General features: G+C 40.9%; 1 protein-coding gene across 1 annotated transcript in view; it reads left to right on the forward strand.

The window, feature by feature from the left end:
• The window catches only part of mrps18a (mitochondrial ribosomal protein S18A), a 78,015-nt gene that overhangs the window by 39,114 nt on the left and 16,052 nt on the right, over positions 1–22,849 (forward strand). The window contains exon 4 of the mRNA XM_060902814.1: positions 870–993. Within this exon, the coding sequence (XP_060758797.1) occupies positions 870–993 (124 nt within the window). The remainder of the gene's footprint in view (positions 1–869; positions 994–22,849) is intronic.

A 22,849-nucleotide genomic window follows, 5' to 3' on the forward strand; every position in this document is an offset into this window, starting at 1 on the left:
TTCCTATAACTATTGGTACTTTAATATACATTACACATTTTTCTTGAAAAATATTAGTTTTTGTTTTAGCAGTATTGGAGTAGCTTTCAAATTATGAAGCAGGAAATGAATATCCAGTATGACAAATAATGAAATTCAAGATGGTGAATATTACATGATGCAAATAATTACAAAAATGAATACTGGAAATAAAATGAAATAAGAAATTGCGTTGAATTATATTAGTGTTTAAATTTTAAAATGTCTCATGCGTGTTTTTTTTTTTTTTTTTTTTAATTCCAAACTCTACATTGTACCACATTTCATAAATTTATAGGTGAATTATGAAATTACATGTATTTTGAATGTATGCAAACTAAACCATCAAATATGCAAATTAGGTAGTTAAAGGTAGAAAAAAGGGAGTCATAGCTTCTGTATGAATTTTTAAAGGAAAAGTAAGAAATTTGCTTTATTAACAGTTTTATTTGACATGTAGATGTGTAAATGAGTTCAAGTATATGCAAATTACATGCATAAATATGCTTTTTATATTGTGTGTATATATATGTGTGTGTGTGTGTGTATATATGTATGTATGTGTGTGTGTATATATATATATATATATATATATATATATATATATATATAAATAAATAAAAGTAGTGTGTATATAAAATGTACATGTAAAATGTAATAACACTTTGTATACTGCTGTCAGTGTTGTGTATATTTTGGTCATGTTTCTGATTTTGTTCTCTACACTTTTGTCCTTATATTCTGTAGGTTTTTGAAATGTTTCACACAGACACATCACTTGCCTAATTGCCCTTTTTTTTTTTTTTTTTTAATAAACTTAATGAGCGCCTCTACAATTTCTAAATCTGCAGGATGTTTTATTGCTGAGCCAGTTTCTTCGTTCAGATGGAGGGATGTTGCCAAGACGCATCACTGGCCTTTGTGCTCAAGAACACCGCAAGATTGCCATTTGTGTGCAGATGGCCCATCGAGCAGGTCTGTAACATTTACAGGTTTTAGGTAATGAATGATGGTGTGTGGCATGTTTTGTGCAAATTATTGTAAGTTTGTTATCGATGACCTTTATTACACACATACAGTGACTATTAAATGCATGTATATATTTGACTTTATTACATTCCTGTCATTTTTGTGACGTACTATTAGTGAATCTCAAAACATTACTGAACTTTTTCATGATATTCTATTTTCCATCAGTTATTTAAGAAAGTGAAAATGTAATTATTCTCGACTTGGTACACACAAACTAAAATACTTCAAGCATGTTTCAATTTTAATTTTGATAATTACTGTATGGCATATAGTGCAAAAAAAAAAATCAAATGAGAATATTTCGAGTAAAACAGTATACTGTGTGCATCTCAGTCTAGTTCTATACACACACTCATAATTATGGGGAAGACTGCAGACTTCACAGTTGTCCAGAAGACGCTCATCGACACCCTCCACAAGGAGGGTAAGCCACAGAATGTAATTGCTGGAAAAGGTGCACAAGCAACAGGAATGACTGCAGCCTTGAGAGGTTTGTCAAAAGTGAGTTCAAGAACGTGGGAGAGCTTCACAAGGAGTGAACGGAGTCTGGTGTCCGTGCATCAAAAGCCACCACGCACGTACGTCTTCAGGAAGGGGACTACAACTGTCACATTCTAATATCAAGTCACTGCTGAACCAGAGACAGTCACTACGTTTACATGCACATAGAGAGAATCGAATTTCTGCGGTTGCTCGACTGAAATCGAAGTTCAAAATGCCATGTATACACCTTAATTCGGCTGAAATTGAACCGAACTTGATTTCTCGGAATCGAGCTACACGACCTAGTTTATGCGATTTCTGCCAAGCTACTTTGTGCATGTAAACCCTGTCGAGCTAGTTGTCGAGCTACTTCCGGAAGTGACGAGTGACGAGACCACAAGCGGGAAACACAACAGCCTCGGTCGGCATGACAACGAATCATGACAACGGCATGAATCTTTTCTTTTTGTGGCATTGTTTGCACTGTTAAAATTTAGCTCACTTACTGTATCACCAAATACATCTGTACAGCTGTTGCATAGCTGTGAATTGTGTACATAAACAAGTCATTGTATTTGTGTGTGTGTATATATGTGTGTGTATATATGTGTGTGTATATATGTGTGTGTATATATGTGTGTGTATATATATGTGTGTATATGTGTGTGTGTGTGTATATATGTATGTGTATATATACACACACACATATATACACATATACATATACACACACATATGTGTGTGTGTATGTGTATGTATATGTATGTGTATATATATATATATATATATATATATATATATATATATGTATATATGTATATATATATATATATATATATATATATATATATATATATATATATATATATACACACATATATATATATATATATATATATATATATATATATATATATATATATATATATATGTGTGTGTGTGTGTGTCCAACATCTGAAGAATGTCAATAAAAACAAAACAATTTAACTTTGTGTGTTTATTAAGACGCAAGTTAAATTGTAAGCAAAAAAAAAAAATTTTTTGTAAGCAAAAAATGGACTTTAGAAAAATATTATTGTGCAAAATAAGTTGTCTTACAAAACAGTGGTCTGCGCCGGACAGTTTGTAGCCATAGTATGTTAGAGCAAGCCTAACAGCTTGAACACGGAACTGCTAGTGTTGCCAGATTGGGGGTTTTAAGTGCATTTTAGCGGATTTGAACATGTTTTGGGCTGGAAAACGTCAGCAGTATCTGGCAACACTATAGCTCTTCATGACGACAACGGGAAGTGTACCAACACGATAGGGTGTGTAGCGCCACGTGTGGCTCGGGTGCACAGTGCACCTTGCACAATAGCCCGATTTCACTTGTGCATGTAGGATTGGATTTCTCTGGCACCCCTGCTGGGACCCTTTGCTCGATTACCAACAGCAGCTCTATTTGGACGTGCATGTAAACGTAGTCAATGTCAGAAGCATTTTACTTGGGCTAAAGAGAGAGAATTGGACTGTTGCTCCAAAGTCCTCTTTTCAAATGAAAGTAAATTTTGCATTTCATTTGGAAATCAAGATGAGATGAGAAACAACTGACCCAAAAATACAGACAAGCTGAAGGCTGCCATCACAGCAACCTGGGCTTCAATAACACCTCCACAGTGCCACAGGCTGATCACCTCCATGCCATGCCGCCTTAATGCAGTAATTCATGGTAAAGGAGTCCTAACCAAGTATTGAGTGTACAAATGAACATACTTTTCACAAGTTGGAAATTTCTGTATTGTAAATCTTTTTTTGATTGAGCATGAGAAATAGTCTAATAATTTGAGATACTGGGTTTCTGATTTTCATGAGCTATAAGTCATAATCATCAAAATTAAAACAAAAAAGGCTTGAAATATTTCGCTTTACATGTAATGAATATACCCGCCATCCATCCATTATCTGTAGCCGCTTATCCTGTCCTACAGGGTCGCAGGCAAGCTGGAGCCTATCCCAGCTGACTATGGGTGAGAGGCGGGGTACACCTTGGACAAGTCGCCAGGTCATTGCAGGGCTAACACACAGACAACCATTCACGCCTATGGTCAATTTAGAGCCACCAGTTAGCCTAACCTGCATGCCTTTGGACTGTGGGGGGGAAACTGGAGCACCCAGAGGAAACCCACGTGGACACGGAGAGCATGCAAACTCCACACAGAAAGGCCCTCGCCGGCCGCTGGGCTCGAACCCAGGACCTTCTTGCTGTGAGGCGACAGTGCTAACCACTATACCACTGTGCCCGTAATGAATATACAATATATGAAATTTTTATCTTTTTGAATTAAATTATTAAAAAAAAAGAACTTTTCATGGTATGCTAGTTGTTTGAGATGCACTTGTATACTGAAAATCGTAATGTGTATACTGGAAAGCCTATTGTTGAGAAACTGGAAAGCACAACGTCATCAGTCCTGAAGACTGACTTCAGAAATTTTACTGACCATTCTAAAGCAAAGGCACTCGCTAGCCTCAACACCAGGTATTGCCCAATTTGCCTGACCAAGACGTTCGAACAGAAATATTTTAGTGAGTTAGGCCTGTTCGGGCACACCTATGGTTGGCTTCGTTAAACACAAATTATTTTTGAGTGAGTACGTTACAAAAAACAAGGCGTATTAACCAGCATCCTTGCCTCCACTGTGATCCCCTTTTTGTTTTTTCTTCCCGATTTGTAACGGTGATTCTGATTGGCTTGCTTCAGGCGCACGTGCACATTTGTGTGCGTTTTCTTAAAGTGGTAAAGTGGCATCTGTGACCAGGGTTTCTTGGCAGTCAAAAGAATTAAAAGTGACTGGAGATCGCACACAGAGAGCGAGATATACATTTGTGGGTAATTCTATGGATCTGTGATGCCTGCTGGAAGAGAAGAGCAGGGAGGATTGGTACTTGAGCGGCAGTCGTTTGTTTACACCCGATACCAAAACTTGTAGCATCCTAGCAATGATCTCAAAGACCCGAACAAAAAGCCCAGAAACCCCTATTTACCCAGGCAAAAACAATAGAGGATTTATCTTCTAGTGCCCTGATCCCCAGATCTTTAACCCAGTCCCATATAAAAAGTTGCACTCCTCCATGCTCTTCCAGGTTTTCATCTGTGTTTCCATGTAGAATGATGTCTGCAGCACCAGGTCATCTAAGATGTCTGGGAACTCAACGGATGGATCATTTTCCAACTCCTAATGAATGAATAACCCTTTTTTTAAAAACACCATAAGTTGATCAGCAGAGCTGGTGGGGTCGTTCATGTACAGATACAAATAATTACAAACACGACTAAAAATATACACAATCTTTTGAACATGCATGCTATTTGGTTGTGGATCCGCGAAAATTAGCGAATTTGAATAGACTTTGAAAATTTTGTGAAATGCCAAAATACTCAAAAGTCGGGAGAGGTGTTGACTTGCGGTAAATGCGCAAACGTAATATTTGCTATTTTGCATCCGATTCCGTGTCCCATTCCGTGTTTTACGGACTGACCTTGACTCCGATTAAGCGTGTGTAACGAGGTTCGTAATTGGAAGAAAATGTGTCAAGCATTAGTAATGTAGCCAATCGGTGACGTGAATATATTGTAGCTCGTTCTTGCTTGTTTACAATGTGGTAACCGCATTTCAAAGTTAGAAAGCGAATATTTTGAACAATGGCAAAAAATTCTTGATCGAAAAGAAGAAAACTGAGCAAGGGAAGTTGATAGTGAGTGCAGAGTGAAATGGAATTGGGAATGGTGTTCAAAACCGTTAAGTCATTTATAACGATAAAGAAATGGACACCACTGTGGGCAAGTATTACCGGAAAGTTGACATTGCTGGTAAATGCAGGTGTGTCTTGTGTGATGCAGAGACTAACTATGCTGATTGTGGTTGCATTGCCTGGTTGACCATATCAACCGGGCAATGCAACCACGATCAGCATAGTTAGTTAGCTCGAACCCGGACCTTCTTGCTGTGAGGCGACAGCGCTAACCACTACACCACCGTGCCACCCTGATTTGACATTTTAGATCTCGTTTTATACAGATAAAACTTATTAAATATTTAGATCTACTGCAGGCTAAGTTTAACTAATCAAATGTAGTTTTGTGTACATGTGAGTCTTCGTAATACACAATAGAACGGTTAGTGAATCTAATAGGCCTATATGCTTCTGCATGAAACTCTTAATGTTGTGGTTTAATGCTTCTCGAATTTAAATATTGTACATGTTAATATTAGCAGATATGTACTGCGAGTTTAACTTTTGAAACTTATTTGTTCAGGCTTTAATCTTGTTTTCTGCTGCAGAGAAAACACTGGCCGTGAGTGATGTAGAAGATCTTTTAGCCTTGTGTAAAGAAGTAGCTAAAGATAAAAAAAGAAAAAAGCCTTGGATGCACTTCACATGGCAAGAAGTAGTGCAAATTGCAAGCTGATTCATGGACTGAATCAGACAGGCAGTCATTTCTTAGACAGTGAACCACCCAAGAAAAAGCATGCTGCCAACTTGTGATGTGTAATTTTTCAGCAATATAATAGTTATGAGCTATGAAATCTACATTGTGTTTTTGTATTAACTAATTTTCAAAAACACTATCCTGTTTCGGTAATATTTAATGAAAATAAACTTATCAAACATTACCATTTTTAATAAGTTTTAGTAGCCCTCCACTAGTCAGAGGAGTGGAGCCAGTCAGATGAAATACCCCTCAGTGGTCATGAGATTTCTTGAAAGTGTAAAAAATTATGTTCTTGTAATTTGAAAGTTTGCATGCATTTTATTCTAAAAGTTTCTCAAATTTTAAAATATGTGCTATGAATTCTGTGAAAAGGTCTTGGCTTCTGACTGCTGAACTCCAAATCCAAATTCTAAACTTCTATTTATACTTGAACAATTCCTAATTCTACAGGTCACTTTATACTATTGCATTTTATAATATTTTTTGCTGCTTCATAATTTAATTAATATACTTCATATTTAATTCTATGCTGAGCCAAATTGCAACGAAATTTCTTTGTGTACACTTGTTGCATACTGAATGACAAAGGTTGTCTAAGTCTATATTTGATATTGATTTGTTTCATGTTTTCAGGGCTTGTCTTCTGTTGCAGAAATAAATGTTGACCGTGTACTTGAAAACTTACTGAAATACCACAAAAGGAAATTCAAAGGGGGCAAAACTTTTTTGAGGCCATTTGCCCTGCAGGGCAAAAGGTGTCAAAAGTTAACGCTGAGGCCTGACTCAAGACTCCTCTTGTACTGTAAATATGAATTAAATATCTCCTGAAAAAGTTTCATCATACCATTTTGCCATTATTTAAGCCATTAAATAAGCCATTATTATGAGGCTTAACTTATGTGGTGTGTCCACCATACAACTCCCTATGAATGAGCGGTTTCTGATGTGATTTCATATGTTCATTCTAATACAGAATATAAACCATGCTCTTGTAGAAAATTATTCAGCACCTTCTGACCAATCAGAATCAAGAATTCATCAGTGTTGTGATATAAAACAAGCTGTACCACAGTGAGATTGAATTCTTGAATCTGATTAGTCAGAATTCTGACTGATCATTAATTCCAACTGTAACATGAATGGTAGGTTAATATTGATGTGCATGTTCTACAACCCCAATTCTAAAAAAAGTTGGGAAGTTGTGTAAAACATAAGTAAAAACAGAATGCAATCATTTGCAAATCACGGAAACTCTGTATTTCATTGAAAACAGTACAAAGACAACATATGCTGAAACTGAGAAATTTTCTCACACAAACCTAATTTGGTTAATTAGCAACAGGTATGTAACATGATTGTGTATAAAAAGAGCGTCCCAGAGAGATGGAGTCTCTCAGAAGTAAAGATGGGGAGGGGTTCACCACACTGAAAGACTGTGTGGGCAAATACAGTGGGGCAAAAAAGTATTTAGTCAGCCACCAATTGTGCAAGTTGTCCCACTTAAAGATGAGAGAGGCCTGTAATTTTCATCATGGGTACACTTGAACTATGAGAGACAGAATTGGGGGAATGAATCCAGGAAATCACGTTGTAGGATTTTTAGTGAATTAATTGGTAAATTCCTCGGCAAAATAAGCATTTGGTCACCTACAAACAAGCAAGATTTCTGGCTCTCACAGACCTGTAACAACTTCTTTTAAGAGGCTCCTCTGTCCTCCACTCGTTACCTGTATTAATGGCACCTGTTTGAACTCGTTATCAGTATAAAAGACACCTGTCCACAACCTCAGTCACACTCCAAACTCCACTATGGCCAAGACCAAAGAGCTGTCAAAGGACACCAGAAACAAAATTGTAGACCTGCACCAGGCTGGGAAGACTGAATCTGCAATAGGTAAGCAGCTTGGTGTGAAGAAATCAACTGTGGGAGCAATTATTAGAAAATGGAAAACATACAAGACCACTGATAATCTCCCTTGATCTGGGGCTCCATGCAAGATCTCACCCCGTGGGGTCAAAATGATCACAAGAACGGTGAGCAAAAATCCCAGAACCACATGGGGGGACCTAGTGAATGACCTGCAGAGAGCTGGGACCAAAGTAACAAAGGCTACCATCAGTAACACACTACGCCGCCAGGGACTCAAATCCTGCAGTGCCAGATGTGTCCCCCTGCTTAAGCCAGTACATGTCCAGGCCTGTCTGAAGTTTGCTAGAGAGCATCTGGATGATCCAGAAGAGGATTGGGAGAATGTCATATGGTCAGATGAAACCAAAATAGAACTTTTTGGTAAAAACTCAACTTGTTGTGTTTGGAGGAGAAAGAATGCTGAGTTGCATCCAAAGAACACCATACCTACTGTGAAGCATGGGGGTGGAAACATCATGCTTTGGGGCTGTTTTTCTGCAAAGGGACCAGGACGACTGATCCGTGTAAAGGAAAGAATGAATGGGGCCATGTATCGTGAGATTTTGAGTGAAAACCTCCTTCCATCAGCAAGGGCATTGAAGATGAAACATGGCTGGGTCTTTCAGTATGACAATGATCCCAAACACCGCCCGGGCAATGAAGGAGTGGCTTCGTAAGAAGCATTTCAAGGTCCTGGAGTGGCCTAGCCAGTCTCCAGATCTCAACCCCATAGAAAATCTTTGGAGGGAGTTGAAAGTCCGTGTTGCCCAGCGACAGCCCCAAAACATCACTGCTCTAGAGTAGATCTGCATGGAGGAATGGGCCAAAATACCAGCAACAGTGTGTGAAAACCTTGTGAAGACTTACAGAAAACATTTGACCTCTGTCATTGCCAACAAAGGGTATATAACAAAGTATTGAGATGAACTTTTGTTATTGACCAAATACTTATTTTCCACCATAATTTGCAAATAAATTCTTTAAAAATCAGACAACGTGATTTTCTGGATTTTTTTCTCATTTTGTCTCTCATAGTTGAGGCATACCTATGATGAAAATTACAGGCCTCTCTCATCTTCTTAAATGGGAGAACTTGCACAATTGGTGACTGACTAAATACTTTTTTGCCCCACTGTAGTGCAATAATTTAAGAAGAATATTCCTCAATGGAAAAATTGCAAAGAATTTGGGGATCACATGGTACAGAACATCATTAAAAGACTTAGAATCCAGAAAAATCTCTACGTAGTGGACAAGGCCGGAAATATATTGGATGGCCGTGATCTTTGGTCCCTCAGTTGAACCTGCATCAAAAATGGACATAATTCTGTAGTGGAAATCACTGTATGGGCTCAGGAACACTTCAGAAACCCATAATCTCTGAACACAGTTCATCACTGCATCCACAAATGTTAATTAAAACTATATATAAACAATATCCAGAAAAGCCACCACCTTCTCTGGGCCCAAGCTCTTTTACGATGGCCTGAGGTGCAGTGGAAAATTGTCCCAAGGTCTGACGACTCGAAATTTGAAATTCTTTTTGGAAATCATCCTCTGGACGAAGGAGGAGGGGAATCATCTAGCTCATCAGTGCATAGTTCAAAAGTGAGCATCTGTGATTGTATTGGGGGGGGGTGCATTTAATGCACCATGGCAAGGGGAGCTTGTGCATCTGGGAAGGCACCATAAACACTGAATAATATATACTGTGTTTTGCAAAAGTATTCATCCCCCTTGGTGTTTGTCCTGTTTTGTCGCATGACAAGCTGGAATGAAAAATGGGTTTATGGGGGGTTAGCATCATTTGATCTACACAACATACCTACCACTGTCAAGGTGCAATTTTTTATTTTATTGTGACCCAAACAATAAAGATTTAAAAAAAGAGAGAGAAATCTGGAGTGTGCAGAGGTATTCGCCCCCCAAATTCAATACTTTGTATTGCCACCTTTTGCTACAGTTACAAGTCTCTTGAGGTATAGTGGTGCTTGAAAGTTTGTGAACCCTTTAGAATTTTCTATTTTTCTACATAAATATGACCTGAAACATCAGATTTTCACACAAGTCCTAAAAGTAAAGAGAACCCAGTTAAACAAATGAGACAAAAATATTATACTTGGTCATTTATTTATTGAGGAAAATGATCCAATATCACACATCTGTAAGTGGCAAAAGTATGTGGTGTGACCCCTTTGTGCAGCAATAACTGCAACTAAACATTTCCGGTAACTGTTGATCAGTCCTGCACACCAGCTTGGAGGAATTTTAGCCCATTCCTCCGTACAGAACAGCTTCAACTCTGGGATTTTGATGGGTTTCCTCACATGAACTGCTGGCTTCAGTTCCTTCCACAACATTTCGATTGGATGAAGGTCAGGACTTTGACCTGGCCATTCCAAAACATTAACTTTTCTTCTTTAACCATTCTTTGGTAGAATGACTTGTGTGCTTAGGGTCGTTGTCTTGCTGCATGACCCACCTTCTCCTGAGATTCAGTTCATGGACAGATGTCCTGACATTTTCCTTTAGAATTCCCTGGTATAATTCAGAATTCATTGTTCCATCAATGATGGCAAGGTGTCCTGCCCCAGATGCAGCAAAACAGGCCCCAACCATGATACCACCACCATGCTTCACAGATGGGATAAGGTTCTTATGCCAGAATGCAGTGTTTTACTTTCTCCAAACATAGTGCTTCTCATTTAAACCAAAAAGTTCTGTTTTGGTCTCATCCGTCCATAAAACATTTTTTCCAATAGGCTTCTGGCTTGTCCATGTGATCTTCAGCAAACTGCAGATGAGCAGCAATGTTCTTTTTGGAGAGCAGTGGCTTTCTCCTTGCAGCCCTGCCATGCACATCATTGTTGTTCAGTGTTCTCCTGATGGTGGACTCATGAACATTAACATTAGCTAATGTGAGCAAGGCCTTCAGTTGCTTAGAAGTTACCCTGGGGTCCTTTGTGACCTTGGTGACTATTACACGCCTTGCTCTTGGAGTGATCTTTCTTGGTCGACCACTCTGGGGGAGGGTAACAATGGTCTTGATTTTCCTTCCTTTGTACCCAGTCTGTCTGACTGTGGATTGGTGGAGTCCAAACTCTTTAGAGATGGTTTTGTCACCTTTTCCAGCCTGATGAGCATCAACAACGCTTTTTCTGAGGTCCTCAGAAATCTCCTTTGTTCGTGCCATGATACACTTCCACAAGCGTGTTGTGAAGATCAGACTTTGATAGATCCCTGTTCTTTAAATAAAACAGGGTGCCTACTCACACCTGATTGTCATCCCATTGATTGAAAACACCTGACTCTAATTTCACCTTCAAATTAACTGCTAATCCTAGAGATTCAAATACTTTTGCCACTCACATATGTAATATTGGATTATTTTCCTCGATACATAAATGACTAAGTTTAATAATTTTGTCTCATTTGTTTAACTGGGTTCTCCTTATTTACTTTTAGGACTTGTGTGAAAATCTGATATTTTAGGTCATTTATGCAGAAATATCAAATTCTAAAGGGTTCACAAACTTTCAAGCACCACTGTATGTCTCTAGCTTAGCACATCTTGCCACTGGGATTTTTGCTCATTCCTCAAGGCAAAACTGCTCCAACTCCTTCACGTTAGATGGGTTGTGTTGGTGTACAGCAATCTTCAAGTTTTGCCATAGATTCTGAACTGGATTGAGGTCTAGGCTTTGACTAGGCCATTCCAAGACATTTAACTGTTTCCCTTTAAACCGCTCCAGTGTAATTTTAGCACTGTGTTTAGGGTTATTGTCCTGCTGGAATGTGAATCTTCGTCCCGGTCTCAAACCTCTGGCCGACTCAAACAGGTTTTCCTCCAGAAAATGCCCTGTATTTAGTGCCATCCATCTTTCCTTCAATCCTGACTAGCTTTCCTGTCCCTGCAGATGAAAAATATCCCCACAGTATGATGCTGCTACCACCATGCTTCACTGTAGGAATGGTGATCTCAGGGTGTTGGGTTTCGCCACACATGGTGTTTCCCATGATGGCCAAAAAGTTCAATTTTAGTCTCATCTGACCAGAGAATCATCATCTGTGTGTTTGCTGTTGGGCAAACTTCAAATGTGCCCCCCCCCCCCCCCCCCCCCCAAAAAAAAAAAAAAAAAAGTGGTCCTATACTCTCCACTCTGCTGTGGATCTTTGCAGCTCCAGTGTTATCTTTGGTATCTTTGTTGCATCTCTTATTAACTCCCTCCTTGCCCGGTCTGTGAGTTTTGGTGGGTGACCTTCTCTTATCAGGTTTGGAGTGGTGACATATATTGTTTCCAGTTTGCTATAATGGATTTAATGGTGCTCAATGGAATGTTCAAAGTTTGGGCAGAGTTTTAATTTATTTAATAACCCAACCCTGATTTATACTTCTCTGCAATTTTTGTCTCGGACATGTTTGGAGTGCTCCTTGGTTTTCATGTTGCTTGCTTAGTAGTGTTGCAGAGTCAGGGTCCTTCCAGAATGGGTTGATTTTATATAGATATGTGACACATGAAGTTAATTGGTTGGACCAACTCTTATTTAGGGGTTTCATATGAAAGGGGGTGAATACCTATGCACACTCCAGATTTATTTTTTTTCCATCTTAATTATTGTGTCAAATGAGGGAGGGGAAAACAAAAAACAATTTGCACTTTTAAAGTGGTAGGCATGTTGTGTAAATCAAATGGTGCTAATCCCCAAAAAATCCATTTTAATTCCAGCTTGTAATGCAACAAAACAGGACAAACACCAAGGGGTATGAATTTTTGCAAGACACTGTATATACAGGGAGCAACATGCTGCCATCGACACAATGTCCTTTTTCAAGGAAGGCTTTGCTTATTTCAGTAAGACAATGCCAAACTGCATTCTGCACAAATTATAACCGCATGGCTCTGTAGCAAAAGCGTCCAGGCACTAAACGGGCCTGCCTGCTGTCCAGACCTGTCTCTCACTGAAAACATTTGGTGCATTATGAAGCAAACAATACCACAACAGAGATCCTGAACTGTTGAGTAACTGAAATTATATATCAGGTAAGAATGGGACAACATTTTCACTTTCACAACTAGAGCATCTGGTCTCCTCAGATCCCAAACATTGAGTGATGTTAAAGTAGAGGTGATACAAAACATTGGTAAACATGCCCCTGCCCCAACTTTTTGAAACATGCTGGTGGTATCAAATTCAAAATGAGCACGCATTTTTTCACAAAAATATAACATTTCTCAGTTTCAACATTTGATACTTAGTAAAAAAAAAAAAAAGAACCCAAACACACTGAAAATAGTACAATTTTCAGTGAAATACAGGGATTCCATGATTTGGAATTGAGCTTGTATTTATTTATTTTTTTCCCCTCGAGTGTCCATCATACAAATCCTTACAGGGATTTGTATGATGGACACTAGATAATCTAAGACCTAACAATAAATGGAGACATTTGTGCTTTGCAATGTTAACCAGCATAGGAGAGTCTTCAGGATGGAAGACTTTACACACAGAGGGAGGGAGGTGCTGGAACTGTTGATTATTAGATTCAGCTTTGTGCAGAGTACAGGTACAAAGCCAATGAAATGCAGGTAGCATCTAACTAGAAGTGCAAAATACAGTATTTACAGATAAGTGCCAGAAGTAAGTCCTGCAGCATAGTAAGACTGTTACAGTGATGGACCATGACGATATGCAGATATCTTTGTAAATATTTAAATGCATATTTACAGAGAGGAAGTGGACAGGATTAGAGCAAGATTAACCCATGTGTACAGATGTTTATATGTACAATAAAGTGGCAGTATGAACACAGTTTATATGTACAGTAATATCACAAGTGGCATAGTTTGTGCAACAATTTAAGTGGTCCATTTTATGCAAGAGATTAATAGCGCAAATGGCATGTAAAAGTACTTAACAGTGCAGGATGAGTGCAGTGATGTTAGCAAAGTGGTGGTGTGCCATTCAGCATGGCTACCACCTCGCGTAAGAAGTAGCTCCTGAGCCTGTTGGTGTGGGAGCGGAGACTTTGGTAATGTCTGCCAGATGGGAGGAGGGAGAAAAGTGCATGGTTAGGGTGGGTGGCATCCTTGATTGTTTCTCACCCTGCCCAAGCATCGCTTGTGATAAATTTTCTCCATAGAAGGTAACTGAGTGCTGGTAATTTGTTGGGTATATTTTCAAGATTAAGGCTTTGACATTTCAACCATATACAGTTGGTACAGTACACAGTTAAAAGGAAATAAAGTTTCTCCAGGACCATGGTGCTACATTTAAAGATCACAGGACTACAATCTACAATACAATATATAAAGTGCAAGAGTGCAACACTGCAGACAAACTATATAAAGTGCAGAGTTGAGTATGCATATTGAGGTAGTATATAAAAAGGGAATGAATAAATGTAAACCGTGTGTGTGAAAGACATTGTGAAGTAATAGTGCATTATTGTCCGCTATGCAAAGATTGCAGTGTGAGTGGACAACAGTTCATTCCCTCAGAGTTGAGGAGTCTAATGGCATGTGGAAAGAAACTGTTAGTCTGCCTATGAAGGCCAGAATGCTTCGATACCTTTTTCCAGATGGCAGGAGGGTGACGGGATTGTGAGAGGGGTGTGTGAGGTCGGCCACAATGCTAGTACGGTAACTTAGTGGATGTAGCGTGTGATGTAAATTTCCTTGATGGAGGGAAAGACTCCAATGACCGTCTCAGCAGTCCTCACTATCTGCTGTAAGGTCTTGCGATCCAAGATGCTGCAGCTCCCAAACCAGACCGCGGCGGCTACTTAGAATGCTCTCAGTAGTCCCTCTGTTGAAAATTGTGAGGATGGGAGATGGGTTTTCCTCAGCGTACATAGGAAGTAGAGATGCTGCTAGGCTTTCTTGGCTATGGAGCTGGTGTTGAGGGACCAGGTGAGGTTCTCTGCCAGATGAACACCAAGAAATTTGGTGCTCTTGATGTTCTCCACGAGTGAGCTGTCAATGTACAGTGGAGCGTGGTCACACCGTGTTCTTCTGAAGTCAACAACCATTTCTTTCGTCCATGTTCAGAGACAGGTTGTTGACTCTGCACCAGTCCAATACCCATTGCACCTCCTCTCTGTATGCCGACTCCTCATCCTTACTGATGAGACCTATCACAGTCGTGTCATCAGCAAACTTGATGTGGTTCGAGCTGTGAGTTGCTGCACAGTTGTGAGTCAGCAGAGTGAACAGCAGTGGACTGAGCACATAGCCCTGGGAGGCCCCAGTACTCAGCATGGTGGGGCTGGAAGTTCTGCTCCCAATCCAGACTGACCTGAGGTCTCAGTCAGGAAATCCAGGATCCATGACCTTGCAGAGCAAGGTGTTCAGGCCCAGCAGACTCAGCTTTCCAATTAGTTGCTGAGGGATGATTGTGTTGAATGCTGAACTGAAGTCTCTGAACAGTGTTCGAACGCATGTGCCTTTCTTGTCCAGGTGGCTAATGGCCAGGTGGAGGGTGGTGGCTATAGCGTCGTCTGTTGACCAGTTACAGTGATGCGCGAACTGCAGGGGGTCCAGTGATGGAGGCAGCAGGGTGTTTGTGCCTCATGACAAGCTTGTCAAAACACTTCATGATGATGGATGTGAGTGCAATGGGATGGTAGTCATTGAGGCAGGACACTGAAGACTTCTTTGGCACAGGGACAATAGTAGTGGTCTTGAAGCATTTTGGAATGATGCCGTTGCTCAGGGAGATTTTGAAGAAGTCCATGAGAACATCTGCCAGCTGGTCCGCACATTCTCTGAGCACTTTACTGGGGATGTTGTCTGGTCCAGCAGCCTTCTGTGGGTTGACTCTGCATAGAGTTTTCCTCACATCAGCTGTGGTCAGACACAGCACCGGGTCATTGGGAGGAGCGATGGTCTTCCACGTTGTCATGCCGTTCTGCGTCTCAAACCATGCAGAGAAGCTGTTCAGTGCATCTGGAAGAGAGGCATCATTGTCACAGGCAGGTGGTGTTGTCCTGTAGTTCATGATGGCCTAGATGCCCTGCCACATGCACAGTGTGTCGCCATCGTCCTGGAAGTGTATTCTCTGGGCGTGTGCGTGCTTTGCTGCTCTAATGGCCCAAGACAGTTTGGCCCTGGTTAATCTTCAGGCCGCTTGTTCACCTGCTCTGAAGGCAGCATCTCGGATCCTCAGTAGTGCCTGCACCTCTGCAGTAATCCACGGCTTCTGGTTGGGGCGAGTGGTGATTGTCTGAGAGACAATAACATTATCCATGCACTTCTTGATGTACAACCCCGATTCCAAAAAAGTTGGGACCAAGTACAAATTGTAAATAAAAACGGCATGCAATGATGTGGAAGTTTCAAAATTCCACATTTTATTCAGAATAGAACATAGATGACATATATCAAATGTTTAAACTGAGAAAATGTATAATTTAAAGAGAAAAATTAGGTGATTTTTAAATTTCATGACAATACCACATCTCAAAGTTGGGACAAGGCCATGTTTACCACTGTGAGACATCCCCTTTTCTCTTTACAACAGTCTGTAAACATCTGGGGACTGAGGAGACAAGTTGCTCAAGTTTAGGGATAGGAATGTTAACGTATTCTTGTCTAATGTAGGATTCTAGTTGCTCAACTGTCTTAGGTCTTTTTTTTTGTCTTCCATTTTATGATGCGCCAAATGTTTTCTATGGGTGAAAGCTCTGGACTGCAGGCTGGCCAGTTCAGTACCCGGACCCTTCTTCTATGCAGCCATGATGCTGTAATTGATGCAGTATGTGGTTTGGCATTGTCATGTTGGAAAATGCAAGGTCTTCCCTGAAAGAGACGTCGTCTGGATGGGAGCATATGTTGCTCTAGAACCTGGATATACCTTTCAGCATTGATGGGGTCTTTCCAGATGTGTAAGCTGCCCATGCCACACGCACTAATGCAACCCCATACCATCAGAGATGCAGACTTCTGAACTGAGCACTGATAACAATTTGGGTCGTCCTTCTCCTCTTTAGTCCGAATGACACGGCGTTCCTGATTTCCATAAAGAACGTCAAATTTTGGTTCGTCTGACCACAGAACAGTTTTCCACTTTGCCACAGTCCATTTTAAATGAGCCTTGGCCCAGAGAAGACGTTTGCGCTTTTGGATCATGTTTAGATATGGCTTCTTCTTTGAACTATAGAGTTTTAGCTGGCAACGGCAGATGGCACGGTGAAATTGTGTTCACAGATAATGTTCTCTGGAAATATTCCTGAGCCCATTTTGTGATTTCCAATACCGAAGCATGCCTGTATGTGATGCAGTGCCGTCTAAGGGCCCGAAGATCACGGGCACCCAGTATGGTTTTCCGGCCTTGACCCTTATGCGCAGAGATTCTTCCAGATTCTCTGAATCTTTTGATGATATTATGCACTGTAGATGATGATATGTTCAAACTCTTTGCAATTTTACACTGTCGAACTCCTTTCTGATATTGCTCCACTATTTGTCGGCGCAGAATTGGGGGGATTGGTGGTCCTCTTCCCATCTTTACTTCTTAGAGCCGCTGCCACTCCAAGATGCTCTTTTTATACCCAGTCATGTTAATGACCTATTGCCAATTGACCTAATGAGTTGCAATTTGGTCCTCCAGTTGTTCCTTTTTTGTACCTTTTATCTTTTCCAGCCTCTTATTGCTCCTGTCCCAACTTTTTTGAGATGTGTTGCCATCATGAAATTTCAAATGAGCCAATATTTGGCATGAAATTTCAAAATGTCTCACTTTCGACATATGTTGTCTATGTTCTATTGTGAATACAATATCAGTTTTTTTGAGATTTGTAAATTATTGCAGTCCGTTTTTTTTTTTTTTTTTTACACAATTTGTACTTTGTCCCAACTTTTTTGGAATCGGGGTTGTAGATAAAGAGAACCCAGTTAAACAAATGAGACAAAAGTATTATACTTGATCATTTTATTTGAGGAAAATGATCCAATATTACATATGAGTGGCAAAAGTATGTGAACCTTTGCTTTCAGTATCTGGGGTTACCTCCTTGTGCAGCAGTAACTGCAACTAAACATTTCTGGTAACTGTTGATTAGTCCTGCACACCGGCTTGGAGGAATTTTAGCCCATTCCTCCATACAGAACAGTTTCAACTATGGGATGTTGGGGGGGTTTCCTCACATGAACTGCTCAATTCAGGTCCTTCCACAACATTGCAAACTCCACACAGAAAGGCCCGTCGGCCACGAGGTTCGAACCCGGAATCTTTTTGCTGTGAGGCGACAGTGATGACCACCGTGCCACCTGAGCACAGTGCCAATACACAGCGCGCTTCCTCAGCATTACCGCTAGGGGAATGTAAACTCGAATTATGAATACAGAACTGAATTCCTGTGGTAAATAAAACTGTGTACATCTAACAATTGCAAACTCCACTAGCAATGAGCAATAACCAGACTTTAGTACCGAATTCCTGTACCATTCTATGTTGATGTAAATACACAAGCCACCTCCAGAAGTCTTATGGCACAGAGCTGCATTTCTGTCAGCTCGGAATGAAGTTAACCCATTGTAGTTAGCCCTGATGTGGGTGGAGTATTGAAGCACGGAAGGCGGGAGATGTTGAAACAATTTTTATTTTCAAGATTGTCGCTTTTCAGCTTCATTCATTCACATGCTCTCACACATTTGCTTTGGTCAGGAGAGCCCCTCTTTTCACACTCTCCCTCCTTTTCTGCCCTCTGCAGTCACTGCAAAAACATACACACCCAATGTTAATTGGCAACTCGTGAATTGACTTTGCCACTCATCTTCCCTGACCCTGCCCTTCTTTCACAAACTGATGCTTGGCCACGCCCCCGTTGCCACACGCATCCAGCTGAGTGGCAGTGTCTAGATCTCGGTCGCTGAGCCACGTCTCTGTGAAAACAAGGACGCAGCAGTCTCCAAACTCATGCTGGGTTGTCCGCTGGAGTCAGATATAGTCTAGTTTATTTTCCAGGGAGCAGACGTTGGAGAGTGGAATGGATGGGAGAGCCGGCTGGCTAGTGTTAGCTGTTAGCCTAACCCAGACACCCCCATGCTTGCCACGTTTCTGCCTCCTCACACACCGCTTCTGATGACTCCTCCCTGTGTCACTGGCCTCAGACCTGTTCCTTGCAGCAAGCCGAGGTCACGTCGTTTCTCCAGCAGGTCATTCTTTATGATGTTTTCTGCAAGATATCCGTATTGGAGGGGTGTCTGGCGATGGTAAACATGAACACTAGTTGATCCAATGTCCATGTGCTGTACAGGGTCGAGCAGAGGAACAAAATGACACACAAAAAAAGCACCATTTTGGATCCGGAGAGGCTGCTGCATGCTACTGTCACCCCGCCATCTTGAATCATCAGGATCCATCATGCCATCTTTTCACCACCCACTGGAGTGTTTTATGGTCTGATACAGAACAGTTGCCATACCATACTGAAATGCAGTTTGAGAGTATGTGCTCAGTGGTACAGCAGAAGTCGTCAACCAGTATCCTGGGACAGAGGTGAGCTTTCTTAGGGCTCTGTAGAAAGTAAAGATGCTGTTGTGCTTCCCCCCCCAGAATGGAGGAGTTTGGGGACCAGCTGAGATCGGAGATCTGGACACCAAGAAACTTGAAGCTTGACCCACGCTCTACGACAGCTCCGTTGATGAATCAAATCAAGTTTATTTGTACAGCGCTTTTAACAATAAACATTGTCGCAAAGCAGCTTTACAGAATTTGAACGACTTAAAACATGAGCTAATTTTATCCCTAATCTATCCCCAATGAGCAAGCCTGTGGCGACTGTGGCAAGGAAAAACTCCCTCAGACAACATGAGGAAGAAACCTCGAGAGGAACCAGACTCAAAAGGGAACCCATCCTCATTTGGGCAACAACAGACAGCCTGACTATAATATTAACAGTTTTAACAGGTGTAACCCTCAACTGTCCTCATGGGGCTGTCCTTCACAGGAGTGGGGCGATAAAACTCCGACCAGACACAGGGCACCAGGATGGATCAAGCAGGTCCGAGGGGCAGAAGAGGCCAGCATCTCAATCCCAGGATCAACATGTAACTCAGAGGGACAGATGGGGGGGGAAGAGAGAGAGAAAGAAAACACGTTGTTAGGTATGCCCTAAAAATGACAAGTATGTGTCTGTGTGGTAGGCTCGCAGAGACGAGAGTCTTTACATCAGGCATAACACACAACAATGGCATGTTAATATGGTAAAATATATCATGACCTGCTCTGGCTGGATGCTTGATTGGGTGATGGGAGCACACTTCTCAGCAATGATGAGATGCAGATGGGACCCTTAGGGCTGGCCAAGACAATTCAGTTACATTTCACTGGGTCTGGGACATGCGACAGAATGTCTGACGGCCGATTCCCTGCAGGCTGCGATAGCCAGTCGAGGTCTCCACCAAAAGATTTCCTGTTGACTCCATGTAACTCAGAGGGACAGATTTGGGGTGGGGGGGGAGGGAAAGAAAACACAGGTGGTTAGGTATGCCCAATGTCACCTGAATAAGTAGGAACAGTATACATATTGCACCGAGTACAAGCAGGGACTCCGGCAACTAACTATGACAGCATAACTAAAAGGAGAGAGCCAGAAGGTAACACAGGCATGAGGGAGCCCCGGGACATAAAGCAGCCAGCCACTACACCGTCAACAAACTCGAGTGAGCAAGCGAGTGGGGACTGACAGCATCCATACATCCCAGTTTACCAAAACACTCTGTCTGAGGACCCTCCAGATCTACTCCTTTACCTCAAACACCATTAACAAAAGGCTTGACTAAACAGATATGTTTTCAGCCTAGACTTAAATGCTGAGACTGTGTCTGATTCCCGAACATTACTTGGAAGGCTGTTCCATAACTGTGGGGCTTTGTAAGAAAAGGCTCTGCCCCCTGATGTAACCTTCACTATACGAGGTACCAGCAGATAGCCTGCACCTTTTGATCTAAGTAGGCGTGGCGGGTCATAGAGGAGCAGAAGTTCACTCAGGTACTGTGGTGCGAGACCATTTAGTGCTTTAAAGGTCAATAGTAGTATTTTATAATCAATACGAAATTTGATTGGGAGCCAGTGCAGTGTGGATAAGACAGGCGTGATGTGGTCATATTTTCTAGTTCTAGTAAGGACTCTTGCTGCTGCATTTTGAACTAACTGGAGCTTGTTTATGCACTTATTGGAACATCCAGACAGTAAGGCATTACAATAATCCAACCTGGAGGTAACGAAAGCATGGACTAGTTTTTCTGCATCATGCAATGACATTAAATTTCTTATCTTTGCAATATTTCTGAGATGAAAGAAAGCTATCCGGGTGATGTTATCAATGTGAGTTTCGAATGAAAGACTGGGGTCAATAATCACTCCGAGGTCTTTTACTGCTGCATGTGAAGAAACAGAAAGGCCATCCAGAGTTACTGTGTAATCAGAAAACTTACTTCTAGCTGTATGTGGTCCTAGCACAAGTACTTCAGTCTTGTCAGAGTTAAGCAGAAGGAAATTAATAAGCATCCAGTGTCTAATGTCCTTAACACATTCCTCAATTCTATTAAGCTGGTGTCTCTCATCAGGTTTTGCAGAGACATACAACTGTGTGTCATCAGCATAACAGTGGAAACTAATACAATGTTTACGAATAATATCGCCCAGAAGTAACATATATAGAGAAAAAAGCAGTGGACCCAAGACAGAACCTTGTGGAACACCAAACTTTACCTCGGTACGTCTAGAAATATCACCATTTATATCAACATACTGATAACGATCAGTTAGATAAGACCTGAGCCAGGAGAGGGCCATTCCCTTAACTCCCACAACATTTTCTAGTCTATCCAGAAGAATGGAATGATCAGTGGTTTCAAATGCTGCACTAAGGTCAAGCAACACAAGTAGCGAGACACAGCCCTGATCAGACGCCAACAGTAGGTCGTTTACTACTTTAACCAGTGCTGTCTCTGTGCTATGATGAGGTCTAAATCCTGACTGATGCATTTCATGGATGTTATTCCTATGTAAATATGAGCATAACTGCTGTGCCACAGCTTTTTCAAGGATCTTGGAGATAAAGGGGAGGTTTGATATTGGCCGATAATTGGACAGCTGACAGGGATCAAGGTCAGGTTTTTTAATCAGGGGTTTGATAACTGCTAGTTTAAAGGATTTGGGTACATAGCCAATCATAAGAGAAGAATTTATTATTTTTAGAAGCGGTTCAATTACTCCAGGCATTATCTGTTTGAATAGATGTGTCGGTAAGGGATCTAGTACGCAAGTTGAGGCTTTTGATGTAGAGATTAATGAAAGTAATTCAGTTTCTTTTAGGGGAGTAAAACATTCTAACTGATGATCTGATACAGTTATATTGTTAACTACGAGGTCACTTTCATTGTCTAACCTTAAATTAGTAGTTTGAATTTTTTGTCGGATATTCTCAATTTTGTCATTAAAAAAATTCATGAAGTCGTTGCTACTACATACTGCAGGTGTGCATGTGTTGATAGTGGACTTATTCCTGGTTAATTTTGCTACAGTATTAAATAGGAATCTAGGATTATTTTTATCTTCTATTAGGGAGGAGAAATATGTTGATCTCGCAGCACTAAGAGCTTTTCTATACTTCAGGAAGCTCTTCTTCCAAGCTAATTTGAACACTACCAATTTTGTTTGACGCCATTTACGTTCCAATTTTCGAGTGGTCTGTTTTAATGTGCGAGTGTCATCATTATACCAGGGTGCTAATTTTTTGTCTCTGACCATTTTTCTTTTTAGAGGAGCTACATTATCTAAAGTATGGCGGAATGTTGACTCTAAGCATTCAGTTGCCTGATCAAGTTCTGCAGGGGCTGACACTGACCCAATCAAAGTTGACAGCTCTGGGAGATCATTTATAAAGCTCTGTGCAGTAGTTGACGTGAAAGTACGTTTAATACAGT

This window comes from Neoarius graeffei, chromosome 21, assembly GCF_027579695.1.
Source record: "Neoarius graeffei isolate fNeoGra1 chromosome 21, fNeoGra1.pri, whole genome shotgun sequence".
NCBI classification, from domain to species: Eukaryota; Metazoa; Chordata; class Actinopteri; order Siluriformes; family Ariidae; genus Neoarius; species Neoarius graeffei.